Source organism: Chroicocephalus ridibundus, chromosome 1 (genome assembly GCF_963924245.1).
Source record: "Chroicocephalus ridibundus chromosome 1, bChrRid1.1, whole genome shotgun sequence".
Classification (NCBI taxonomy): Eukaryota; Metazoa; Chordata; class Aves; order Charadriiformes; family Laridae; genus Chroicocephalus; species Chroicocephalus ridibundus.
The window spans coordinates 155,393,317-155,406,498 of NC_086284.1; the positions used below are offsets into that span (position 1 = coordinate 155,393,317).

The 13,182-nt window shown below is 42.4% G+C and overlaps 1 protein-coding gene across 2 annotated transcripts; it reads right to left on the reverse strand.

The window, feature by feature from the left end:
* Window positions 1-2,287: 2,287 nt before the first annotated feature.
* YARS2 (tyrosyl-tRNA synthetase 2) lies at window positions 2,288-11,027 on the reverse strand. 2 transcript variants are annotated; one of them, XR_010069015.1, is made up of 6 exons: window positions 10,007-11,027; window positions 8,652-8,819; window positions 5,775-5,930; window positions 5,293-5,463; window positions 4,204-4,817; window positions 2,288-3,931 (listed from the first exon to the last, which is right to left on the reverse strand). XR_010069015.1 is itself a non-coding variant. In XM_063319525.1 (5 exons), the coding sequence occupies exons 1-5, from the start codon at window positions 11,008-11,010 to the stop codon at window positions 4,658-4,660; spliced, it is 1,659 nt and encodes a 552-aa protein (XP_063175595.1). In that variant the 5' UTR covers window positions 11,011-11,027; the 3' UTR covers window positions 4,100-4,657. The 2 variants fall into 2 exon arrangements, 1 of the variants encoding a protein (XP_063175595.1); XM_063319525.1 differs by lacking the exon at window positions 2,288-3,931 and having other exon boundaries at window positions 4,100-4,817.
* Window positions 11,028-13,182: the final 2,155 nt, after the last annotated feature.

A 13,182-nucleotide genomic window follows, 5' to 3' on the forward strand; every position in this document is an offset into this window, starting at 1 on the left:
AATAATTCATGCAGAACACAGAAATATATTCTGTATTTTTAAACAGCTATTATGTATGCATAACATGTAACGAATACAAAAGAAGTCATTTTAACTTCTTGCATTGTGTCCAGGGATGGTAGTTCTCAGATTTAAGAAATGTGACTGTAGTGAAGTTGTTAAGTGCAAGCCGCTTTTCAAATCAGCTTTGGTGAACAGTGAAAGCTTCTAATACTTTTGTCAAAAGCATTACATTTCTGTTTGAATTCACCTGACACCTCTCTCCCTTTTACTGTCGACATCCAAGAAGTATGTTTTTAACAAGGTAGAGCCGTCCATAAGTGAACTGCTGCCTAAGCTTTCACTCCCACAGTTCAGTCAACAGTCTCTTGTGATGAAATATTCTGACTTGTAAAGTTTTGAAATGCTGCAGAAAGCAAATGAATTCCATTAATTTAAGAAATTTCTGCAAGTGATAACTGGCTCTGTAATGTCACGTGAAATTTCCAGTGTGTTGATTTGTTTTTTGAAATGTTATGACCTTTTTTTGTTGAAGTCTCACAAAAATTTTCAATTTGGTAATGTTTGAGTGCCAAGAAATGAACTTGATTTGTAAACCTTAATGCAAGTCTTTAAAAATCCATGCTGTAACAATCCTGTTGTTAAATAAACAAATAATACACAAAAGTCATTATCCCAGAAATTAAGTTTTGAACTGACTAGTACTTCAGGTGGCAGGACTTCCATGCTTACAAGTTAGTGGCATAGCTACCTCTATTTCTACAGCCTTACGTATGTTTGCATTTGCCCTCATGCAGTTCTGCGTTGTTAGTTCTTGTCTAGTTGCATAAGTAATAGCGTAGACAGGCTGCTAGTGGCTATTAATGGTTTTCAAGCAATCTGTTGTCTGGAATTGAACTAAACCACTTAATGCTACTGTTACTGCCCCCATTAAAAGAAATTATGGGGAAACTGTGGAAAAAACCTAATGATACCTAATGAAAGCCAACTGAAAAATTCCCAGGTTAGACTGGTGGTTTACAAATGCATTCTAGTTCACCTTATTTAATGTAAGCTAGACATACTTGTCTTCAATGCACAAATTTCAGCTAACTTAAAATAACTTGCTATCCAGTGAAACACACAATCATGGGGGAGAACAAGCACTGTAGCTAAGTTTAGATTAGTAAACATTTGACATTAATACTTGACCTATGTGTGGTACTACTGTAAATAAAACATAGTATCCCTATGTGAACAGAATTTGTCAATAAATTACTTGGGTTTTTGAGGAGTCAGTTTCAAATTTCACTTGGTGGAATAGATGGGTGAGGGGGGTGTGTCTGTGTGCTTCAAGCTGTGTTCTGAAGTAAACATAACAAGCTTACATAAAACTTGCCTTTACTCTATGCTTTATGGAGGCCTGACTCTGAAAGATGCCAGATTGGATACTGCAAACTCAGGTCCCTGCTTTAGGGAATACAGCAGGGGAAACAGCTTGCCAGTCTGTTGTACCCCTGTTGGTAACTTGAATTAAATTATCTTATAAGGTGGTGGCTTTTTTTTTTTTTCAGTTAAATCGTTTAGCTATGAGAGTGATGGCTAACTAGTGTTTCTTTAGATACTGAAGATCTCAACTGCACCTGCTTTTCACTTGTTGCTAGTTAAACACTGTGCTTTGAGGTGAGGGCTAGATGATTAATACTTCAAAGTTTAAGAGAAAAAACAGAGTAGACCACCTGAATATGGTTTTATACACAGTGACACTGTTGAAACTAGTGAAGGTGTTTCCATGCTCTGATAGCTTGCTTTAAATCTACTTGCTGTACACCCTTTCACCCTTTACCTCTTCATTGCTAGCTGCTGCAATGGTGTTAAAATCGAGTCCTCCAGTGTTTGCTGTCCCTAGATGCTGTACAAATGGTTTTGTTGGTGTTGTGGTGGTTTTTTTTTGGTTTTTTGGTTTTGGTGTTTTTTTGTGTTTTTTTTTTTTACTTCTTGCACTTCTCAAATCACACATTTGTGGACATGTTAAATACTTTAATATTAGTTACTGCATGTTTACATTTGAACAAACTGTCTCTGATTACCTGAACATACCTGTTTCGGGGTACATGAGAAACAAGAGCAGGCTAAGAAAGAATACTCGATTTTTCAGTCATCCTTGATTCTCGGCCTAAGTGTTCAAATGCTCAGTTGTGATAACTCTGTGCAGTCATGAAAAGTAGTGGTTGTGCCCAGCTGTTTCTTTGGAAAGAGTCTGGATTTCTAGGAACTGGTCAAAAGGAAGCACCAACTATATTTCTTAAGAGTTTATGGCTCTTATTAAAAACCTTGTATGCAAAGAATTTTAATTCCCTTTTTTATTTTGTATTTGTAAAAATAAATAAAATCATTTTAATACTTGATCAAAGTGGGTACTAATGCTTTTTAAAAAAAGCTGAAATTTGTGGATATGCGTGTATTTACACCATTTGGAGATGAAGGAAAAAAGGCAGGAGAGAGATAAGATACGAAACATGACTTACTATACTCCTAGTTTATTTCCTGCAACCAGAAAGTAACTGTCAAATCTGATGTGTTTCTCTAGAGGCGAACAAACATGGGTGTGAACTGGCATGTTTTGTTCCCAGGTGCACGTTCATTGCTATAATGCTTCTGCTGTTTAAGGAACAACACAGTGATATTAAGTGGATGAACTTAACTTTCCTTTCCCTGCCCTTCTTCTACCCTTTCCACATCAAAGTTGTGATTTTTTCCTCCGTATGCTTTCTGTAGGATAGCGCTCATCACTACTGCAGCTTAAGACAAAGTAACAAGCAACATAAACTGATCCCGAGAGCCAACAGGCTGGGTAGAGCCTTTTTTTAAGGTAGGAATGACTCAACTTTTTTTATTTTTCTCTATGTAACAGAGATTAGCATAGAGAAATCTCATTGTTGGGCAGGTAAGTGGGGTCTAGAAATTAAGATTAATACTTGTAACTCCACGTGGTGAGCTACTGAAAGTACTGCTATTACAGTTTAAAAATCTGAAGAAACTGCGATGTATAAGCAGCAAGCCACTAAAATTTAGTACTATTGAAATCTTGATTGACAGCGCCAGTAAAGGCAACATGAAGTTGATCACATCAAGTTAAAAAAACAAAAAACCAAAACCAACCCGTCTAAACAAACCAACAGAAACTCCCCACCCAACTATAGAATATCTGGATTCTTGAGACTTACTAACGTTTCTTATCATTTCCCCTTTCTTCTTATAGGCTGGGTGGTTTTAAACCACATGAAATACCATGACTTATTCTAACAACATAAGAGATGGTGATGAGTTACCACATGCACGTAGCTAAGATTAAGGCCTCTCCCCTTGTGACTGCAAAAATGTATTGTCTAGGAGTTTCATGGACTAGGAAAGGATCCTCCTAAGAGTGAGGATTACCCTAAACCTCAAAAACAACACTGCAGCCAAGGCCCAAACCAATCAATCATCTCATAAATCAGACTGAGGGTTTCAGATGTGTGTACAGTGGGGCAAGGAGGGCTTAATAATATTTTCTGAGTCAGCCAGCTACATTACTGTATTCTAAGTCAATTGAACGGTTCTAAGTAATTCAAATATGGGCTTGTATTACAAATAATCTTGGTAACCACATGTGGGTTTTGTTGTTGTTCAGGTGACCTGGCTGTTAAGTACTGTGGCACCTATATTGTGTAAGCAACCCAATCCCAAACCGCACCATGGGAAGGGAATTTAGCAAGGCAGTGTACTAAAATTAAAAAAGCTTTCACATACGTACATGCTTCAAATCTTCCAGTATAATATACTATCTTGCAACTGACGGTATGTCCTGGCACTAGTTCTGTGGGCTTTACATTCGACGAAGATTCTAGATAGCCACAGAAGCATCCTGGTAATTCACAGGACTGGAGAAGAGGAATTAGTGTCACCCACACTGTAAGTCACACAGAAGGCATAAAAGGGATTCATCAGGTTGATTTAAGCTTTGAAAGGCTCTATACTCTTTCATTTCAAAAACTGAATTTGCTCCGTATTGTCACATTAAGGCTGAAAAGCTTTTATGCAATGTGCCCCCACACATAACCAATAAGAAGCTTACATATTAGGGCTTAATCATTCTATTCATTTATTGTGAATCTTCTGCGGCTTCCTTCAAAGCAAACCTGTTCAGAAAAAAAACACTGATTGTAGGCTGGTTGTCCTTACCCACTTACACAGGTTTCTCTGTTAGGAAGAAGTCAAACTGGACAGCAGCATCCATCCTCTGTAAAAAGTACTGTTCTTCAGTATGCTTTTGCTCATCTTGCTGTGGATTACGCTGTAGAGTACCTGGCCATTGCTGTCCTCCTACAACACAGAAGGTTGTTAAAGGAGGCGAAGACCATCTCCGTATCTTTGGACTTTGAAATTAATCTTTTCATCTTCTTGTGCATATTCTCTTATGAATGGTGCTTTGAATAAGGCGGAGTATCTAAGTCTCTTCAGTGGTATAACTTAGCTGCCTTTATTTGAACTCTGTTGGTGTACTTTGAAAATGAAACTATGGTATTGGGTAGTTTGTGAGCTGAGTAGTTATAATGCACAGTATAGAAACATCTTCAAGTACATCTTCAAGCAGCAGAGTCAAAATGATGTGTTGCTTTAAGCAGATATTCTGTTGTCACAACTGCAGCCATTTTATAATGTAGTAATTTTTCTTTCCAACCCTAAGCAATGATACTCCGTTCTTCAGAATATGCTGTCCGAGAATAAGAACGGTCTCAGGATCAGTCACTCGAATCCCATTTATTGAAACTCCACCATCTGTAATTTTCTGGTACCTTAAAAACAAACAAAAAAACCAACCCAACTGGTAATTGCAAGAGGAAGCTATTTATTGCTGTTAAGTATTGAAAGTTCACAGTTAAGAGTTTTTTTGGTTGGATCCATAATCAAATAAATTCTAATCTTCTTGCACTTTACTTTCAGTCCAGGTCAAGGGTGACTGAAATTAACCTTAGCCTCTACCACTCCCATTCTTTCTGAGAGGTATAAGGAAACTTGGACTGTTGCCTTAGGCTGTCCCTTCATCAGGTGTAGATTTTACAGCTAAGGTACTTGAGACTCAATTATCCTACACTTTTACTTCCAAATGGAATGAAGCCACCTCCTCCCCTCTTCTTTAATGCTGGTATGTGGACCACTAGCCTGTTTCTACTTGATTTGGCCGTCACGATCTTTTGCTTAACTTCTGAAATCATACCACTACTACCAGTTTAAGTGAGGTACTACTGAAAATGACAGGTGATAACATACCCACTAGGTCCATCCAGAATGGCATTTGCTTTGCGACACAAATCAAGAACGTTCATTCCAGGTTCAAGCATCAATTCAGCTGAAGGAGCTTGTCTAAAAAGTTCCTGTAATTCTTGGTCAGACATAGCTTCCAATGCCTCCACGCTGCTGTAATAAAGGGCCTTAGTGCACCTGTGAGAACAAAGATCATTCAAAATACAATGCTGGTCTCATCTTCACAAAGTGCTGCTCGGATTCCCCTCCCCAGCTGCTTCTTACTCCACACAGTAACAGAAGTACTTTATTTTTTTCTATCGTAACCCACTGCACTGCAATTTTTAAAAATATCGTTAATGTATTTTTAAGTCTACATAATTACTGAATTTTTCCTCTTCTAACAGCTGAGCAACAACTAACTAAATTAAAATAGTCCCGGAAAAGCTATGAATAATTATCATTGAATAAATCTGAAAAAGAGAACTGGATGACAAATCAAACTTCACCTCTTAGCAGATTCTAGCCCCTCTCTACCATGAACAAGCTTGGTTACTTCTGCAGCAAGTCGTTTCTGAGGGCCCCATTTTTCAGGTTCTTTAGCATGCATTTCCATAATGTGGTCAATCTCCTCAAGAGGAAGGAAGGTGAAGAGTTTCAGGTATCTACAAGCAGGGAAAAAAATATTTCATCTGTATAGCCATGATTACCAATTTCCTGCCTTTGTCATTCAAAATTTCATTAACTGCATTAAAATGATTTAGATAATTTAAGAAATCCGTATTACGGATATTCAGTTCTTTCAAACATCTCTGCTTTTGCCCACATGCTTCAGCTTACCAGGATAACTCACATTTTATTTAATATTCTGCCTATGGTAATGTCTTCAGATGTATGATAGTGTCAAATGCTTTTATGAAGCTCGCACCGCAGTCAACAACTTGGTTTTCTCTTGAAACACTTACAGGATTTATTGCAATTTTGTGTCAACTAACAAGGTTTTCTATTCTATCTTTAGTAGTTGCACAATACACTAATGCAAAATACCACTGCAAGTCTGTGGTGATCGTAGCACAGAAGTATGCTATGTATTGACAACTATCTTAGCAGGAAGATTATTTAGGATAATCAAGAATTTTAAGGTGCGTATCTAAGCATACTCTTTACAATCAAGTCCATTTTAATGGGCTTAGAGTAACACGAAATGCAGTGTATTGAAAAAAAGTACCTTTACTGTTACAAAGTCTGAACGCGTGAAATATTTTAAATACCCGCATATCCTTCTCTTCAGTCTGAAAAGTGTTGTGGATGCAGAACCTAAATTTGAAATATCAGGGAATAAACCTTTGGGAGATGTAACCAAGTTATGAGACAGGTCACAATATGAAAGGGAAGTACCTGTCTGAGGTTTATGAAAACTCAGATTTGACAGTGATACTGAAGTTTAAAGAAAAGTAGATTTAAAAGAGAATATACAGCAACTTATTCAAATTAACATAATGCCTTGAATAAAGCTATTGGCTATTTATTTTCAGCCATGTCACTGGCACACCAGCACGGAGGCTAGCCATCAATGAAGGTAAACCTGTCCAATGGTATTTGTCATATTTTCACTACCCTTTTGTGTTATCATTGTATGATTTTACTATTTTTTTTTACACTGGTCAGTGAGAATATGAGTTACATGTGGTTGACCTGGATTCAGAGACAGCACAATGAATCCAAGACCACGTTTTGCTCACTGGAATTCCTCTACTCTAAGTTACGGTAATGCAGAATTTTGCCTTTGTATGTGCTACAGCTTTAAGTAGTAGTTGGATATCCTTCCAGGTTTTGGTGCATTACAGTCCCATCTACTTTACAGATCAATCCACTTGCCATTATAACTGTAAGCAGAAATGTTTGCTTCCGCATTCCAAGATGAGAAAGGTGAATAGTTAACTTCAATGAAATAGAGTCAGAATGGTGCAAATTATTCCTATCTGCAATTTTCAAAAAGATCCGCTAAAATTTCCACGCAAGGTATGTGAAAAGAACATCAAACAGCCTTAAGGTTTCACCATATTAGTACTATTGGTCATTTATGTAACAAGCACTCCTCCCATCATCTAAACATTTTTAATTAATGCTTAATTGTGTGAGTTATTGTACACGGACAGAAACAGATGGTATGTTTGCCCAGAGGTGGGAAAAATTACATGAGACATTTTTACCACAGTTACACTACTAAACTATAGCCTAAAGTGCTGACTACTACTACCTTTGACAAGATACAGGCAACTAGTAATTTGACCAGGTATGTCAATTTTGTTCATTCTGGTTTTCTTCTCTGCCATAGATTTTACTTTCAACAATGACCTAAAACTGATCCCTGAAAACCTCTACCTTGTAAATTTATTGTATACTACCTGCCATGACCTTAAACTGGTATAATTTTCTCCCCTTTTTAACAACACTACTACCACAACATAACTCTCCGAGGCACATTTTTATTTAGACCAGTGGTCTCCAAAGTGGGGTGCCAAGAGGGTATGCAAGATGATCCATTGGGAAGCAGGAGGAAAATATTAGAACTTTAGTAGTACACTTATATAATCTATATATAAATAAATATACATGTATTGGGAGTGAATGCTCACAATTTTTTTACTGATAGGGGCACGTGATCAAAAAAGTTTGGAGACCACTAATCTAGACAGTTAATACAAATATAAAGATGAACTTCTTGGCTTTTTCTTAACAAGGCGCTATTTTAATTTGCTTAGGGATATGCAGTTTTTAATGTGATGCAGTTCTAGAAGCTGAACTGTATTTATTTGTTTATACCCAGTTAAAGTAGCTTCCTGCAATCAGAATGTGGTATTTCTGGATACCTCATACTAAGTAAAAACTTGTAATAGTAATATTACTATCCATTTACTATCCAATACTATCCAGTAGTATTGGATAGTAATTACATCCATTACATACATTGGATAGTATTACATCCATTACTATCCAATAGTAATTACTATCCATTAAGCTGCAGTTGCTTATCGATGTGCAGGAGAGTTTTCATTTGATACTGCGATGTTACAGTACTGAAACTAACATACCTCCTAAGATAAAGTCACCCCACTGGCAGAACAAAGCGCGCTAAGCTTTACTTGTTTGTTCATCCACATTCTAATTTTATGATGCATATGCCAGAATATGGAGACAAGTCCCACTATCCTCTATACAAAGGAACCGGTCATGCCTGTTTATGTAATGAATGTAGTTGTAATTAACACGTACTTCTACAGGGAGTTTGTGTTGCGCATATCCAAATGAAACAGTTAGAGAAAACAGTTAGGATGAGGTTTTATAAACAATGACAAAAAGCAAGATGAAGAAAAACTACTCACTTTTCAACTACATTATCTTGTTGTCTAACAAAAAACTGATACAGCTCAAATGGAGAAGTCTTATCTCTGTTTAGCCAAACTGCATTGCCAGCAGTCTTTCCCAGTTTATCTCCAGTAGTACTGGTAATAAGAGGTACGGTAATTCCAAACACATCTGTTCCTGTCATCCTGAGAAAGGGAAAAGTCGCTGCACGTTAAAAAATAATCACATCTTGGTAAAGCTGACTAAAATCCAAGCATTCCCTAAGATTCTATCTTTGATACAAAGCAGTTCAATAAGACAGGGAGATGAGGGGCAAAAGATGCCAGAACGCTGTTTTGTGAATAGTGCTTTAGGGAAAAAAACAACCTGGAACTTAAAAATGTAATTTCTTTTGTGTGTAATGAAGAAGTTTAGATACTTTAAATATGTACTTTCATGAGCAACAGCACTAGCAAATTTGTATGTCCTGTACCTTTCATCTTCTGCTGTGAGCACTAATTGAAGCTGCTCATGTGGCTGGGACACTTGTAAGGCTCTCTGTCTTGTAATAGTCAAGCATGAACTGCAGTAGAAGAACTGCCACACACTCACTGATTGGCTTGTATACTTCTGCGAATTTTCTAAGACTCACAGCAAATTTGGTGAATAAGCTAAAGCTCATTATCATCATGTCTCATTTTATTTCTAAGAAGAAATGCAACTATCTTTGTCAATATACCACAACTGCCTCCACTTTGATGGGATTACACTAGAAATGTGTTTGCCAGCACAAAGCTTGTCTTGATTTGTGCCATGTTTCAGGATATTTGATTTTGGTTCTTGGATTCACAAATACAAGAACCCACCCTGTTTGTTAAAAATTCATTAATATTTCATGGAAAAGGCTTAAAACCATGCACAAATTGTACATATGTGCCAAGCTTACGGTCAGGACGATTAACTATTCTTCTCAAATCCCATAGTTTTCATAGAATCATAAACTGTCTAGGTTGGAAGTGATCTTTCTAATCATCAAGTCCAACCATCAACCTAACTCTGACAAAACCATCACTAAACCATGTCCCTCAGCACCACATCTACCCGTCTTTTAAACACCTTTTGGGATGGTAATTCCACCACTTCCCTGGGCAGCGTGTTCCAGTGTTTCATAACCCTTTTGGTGTAAAATTTTTTCCCACTATGCAATCTAAACGTCCCCTGGTGCAACTTGAGGCCATTTTTGTGTAATGCCAACTTTCTGAGGTGACTTGTACTGCTTTAGGGGCTGCCAACATGAAGTTACACAGAGCCAGGACACCCAACACCCTGACCCCGAGCATCACCGCCGGACCCCGCGCTGCCCGCCCTCCCGGCACGGGTTTCCCCCCCGTACTTGGTGACGAGCTCGTAGCCGGACATGATGTTGCCCATCTGGTCGGCTCCCCCCAGCTGGACTCGGCAGCCGTGGTGGCGGTAGAGGTGGAGGAAGTCGTAGGCCTGCAGCGCCGGGTAGAGGAACTCGGCCAGGCTCATGCCCTCGGGGCTGCGCAGCCGCGCCTGGCAGCTCTGCCGGCTCAGCAGCGTCCCCATGCGGAGCCGGCCGCCCGCTCCGCCGAGGAAGTCGAGCAGCGGCTGCCGGCCCAGCCACCAGTCGTTATCCAGCAGCTCCGCCTGCCCCAGCCGCCCGCCGCCCGCCCCCCAGAACAGCTCCCGGTGGTTGCCGAAGAGCCGCTCCAGCCCGGCCCGCAGACCCCGCGCCTGCTCCCGCACCCGCTCGGCCGACGGCGCCTCCCGCGCCCGCTCCCGGCCGCTGGGGTCCCCCAGCCGCGCCGTGGCGCCTCCCACCACGGCGATAACGTTGTGGCCGGCCCGCTGGAAGTGGAGGAGCCCCATGACGGGCAGCAGGTGCCCGACGTGCAACGAGTCGGCGGTGGGGTCGAAGCCGCAGTAGGCGGTGAGGGGAGGGCGGCCTGGCTCCAGCAGCCCCGGCAGCTGCTCCTCCGCGCTCTGCGCCGGGAACACCTCCTGGAAGAGGCCGCGCTCGCACTGCGCCGCCAGCAGACCTCCGGTGCCCCGGGCCCGCCGCGGCTGCTGTTGCTGGTGGTGGGCTCGCCGCCGGAGAGGGAGCAGCGGCGGCGGGGCCCGGAGCGGGCCGCCCAACAACCCCGCCACCCGGCCGCAACGCCGCCTCAGTGCCGGTGCCGCCATCTTGCCGCGGGGGAGGCTGGGAGCGGGGCGGGGCTCCCCGAGCCGCCGTTTAACGGGCAGAGAGCCAAAGGCGGTTGTTAAAAGGAGGTGCACGGAGAAGCGGGATGCGTTGGGTCCTCTTTCGTTCCCCCCGCAACCCAACCCGAAATACGGGCATTTCAGACTGCTTTCGGGCTCAAATACACACATTGGAAATGCGGCCTTCAGCTTTGAGTAGGGCGTCGGGCAGAAGGGACGCCAGATTAATGCTTCAATTAGTAACATTGCGGCGTTAGGGCGGTCGGGGTTTGGGCTGTGATGGGGCTGAGCTGGTGCGGTGCTGTCTGCGTGGGGCAGGGGCGCTGCTGGGAGCGCTCCGGCGGTTTGAGTTGTTTCTCAGCAGTCGAGGCCTTTCCTGCTCCTCTCACCGACGAGGAGTGAACAGCTCTGGAGAACGCTAGAAAGATCACGCCACAAACATCGTTTTTTTTGGGCTGGCAGTTCCTTGAAGCATCAGGTGACTGGTGGAAGCCTTTCTCTCCATGCTGCCGTGACAGCAGAAGTGACTGACTTCAACTAACAATACAGCTGAGAGGAACGAGGAAGTTCACGGGCAAGTAAAAGACATCTGAAGACACTGAAAACAACTTTCTATTAAATCCCCCCAAGACAGTGTTCAAAACAGGCTCAGACTTTTAAAGTTTATAAATTCTGGAGTTTGTAAGTTCTTGTCATGGTTTTACCCCAGCCAGCAAGTAGGCTGGAGGTGCACAAAGATTTGGGAGGGGACACAGCTGGGACAGCTGACCCCAACTGACCAAAGGAGTATTCCATGCTCAGTATATAAAGTTGGAGGAAGAAGAAGAAAGGGAGGGATGTTTGGAGTGATGGCTTCCCAAGTGGCCCTTACACATGATGGAGTCCTGCTTTCCTGGAGATGGCTGAACACCCATATGCTGATGGGATGCGGTGAATGAATTCCTTGTTTTGCTTTGCTGTGTGCACAGCTTTCGCTCTGCTTGTTAAACTGTCATTATCTCAACCTCGGAGGTTTTTTTCTCACTTTTACTCTTCAAATTCTCTTCCCCACCCCAAATGGGGGGAGTGAGCAAGCAGCTGTGTGGTCCCAGTTCCTGACTGGGTTTTCTATACTCAGTCATGCTGTTCACACCTTTTTCTTTTCTTTTTTTTTTGTAGACTACTACTGACTTCCTCCTACTACTGTGCTTTAGGGAAGCATGAAAGTGTACCAAGCATATGGGTTTTCCAAAGTTTTTTGCAGTATCACAGAATGGTTCAGGTTGGAAGGGACCTTAAAGATCATCCAGTTCCAACCCCCCTGCCATGGGCAGGGACACCTCCCACTAGACCAGGCTGCACAAAGCCCCATCCAGCCTGGCCTTGAACACTTCCAGGGATGGGGCATTGACAACTTCCCTGTGAAACCTGTTCCAGTGCTTCACCATACTTACAGTAAAGAATTTCTTCCTGATATCCAATGTAAATTTCCCCTCTTTCAGTTTGAGGCCATTATGCCGTGTCCTATCACTACACTCCCTGATAAAGAGTCCCTCCCCATCCTTCCTGTAGGCCACCTTTAGGTACTGGAAGGCAGCTATAAGGTCTCCTTGGAGCCTTCTGCAGGCTGAACAGCCCCAACTCTCTCAGCCTGTCCTCATAGCATAAGTGCTCCAGCCCTCTGATCATCTTCGTGGCCCTCTGCTGGACCCATTCCAACAGGTCCATGTCCTTCTTGTGGTGAGGACTCCAGAGCTGGAGTCGATGCTCCAGGTGGGGTCTCACCAGAGCAGAGTAGAGGGGCAGAATCACCTCCCTCGACCTGCTGGCCACACTTCTTTGATGTGGCCCAGGATGTGGTTGGCTTTCTGGGCTGCAAGTGTGTGTTGCCTGCTCATGTTGAGCTTCTTGTCCACCAGCACCCCCAAGTCCTTCTCCTCAGGGCTGCTCTCAAACCGTTCTCCGCCCAGCCTGTATTTGGGCCTGGGATTGCCATCAGGTGCAGGACCTTGCACTTAGCCTGGTTGAACTTCATGAGGTTCGCACAGGCCCACCTCCCAAGCCTGTCAAGGTCCCTCTGGATGGCATCCCTTCCCTCTAGTGTGTCGATCGTGCCACACAGCTTGGTGGCATCAGCAAACTTGCTGAGGGTGCACTCAATCTCACTGTCCATGTCACCAACAAAGATGTTAAACAGCACTGGTCCCAGTACAGACCCCTGAGGAATGCCACTCGTCACTGGTTTCCATGTGGACATTGAGCCATTGACTGCAACCCTTTGAGTGTGGCCATCTAGCCAGTTCCTTGTCCCCCGAGTGGTCCATCCATTAAATCCATGCTTTTCCAATTTAGAGACCAGGATGT

Coding starts and splice junctions, on each gene's coding strand:
- YARS2 (XM_063319525.1), bottom strand. CDS start 11,010: ATGTGTGTATTTGAGCCCGAAAGCAGTCTGAAATGCCCGTATTTCGGG. Junction 5,931..8,651: donor CAAGATAATGTAGTTGAAAA/GTGAGTAGTTTT, acceptor CCCTGCTTGTAG/ATACCTGAAACTCTTCACCT. Junction 5,464..5,774: donor GGGCTAGAATCTGCTAAGAG/GTGAAGTTTGAT, acceptor TTGTTCTCACAG/GTGCACTAAGGCCCTTTATT.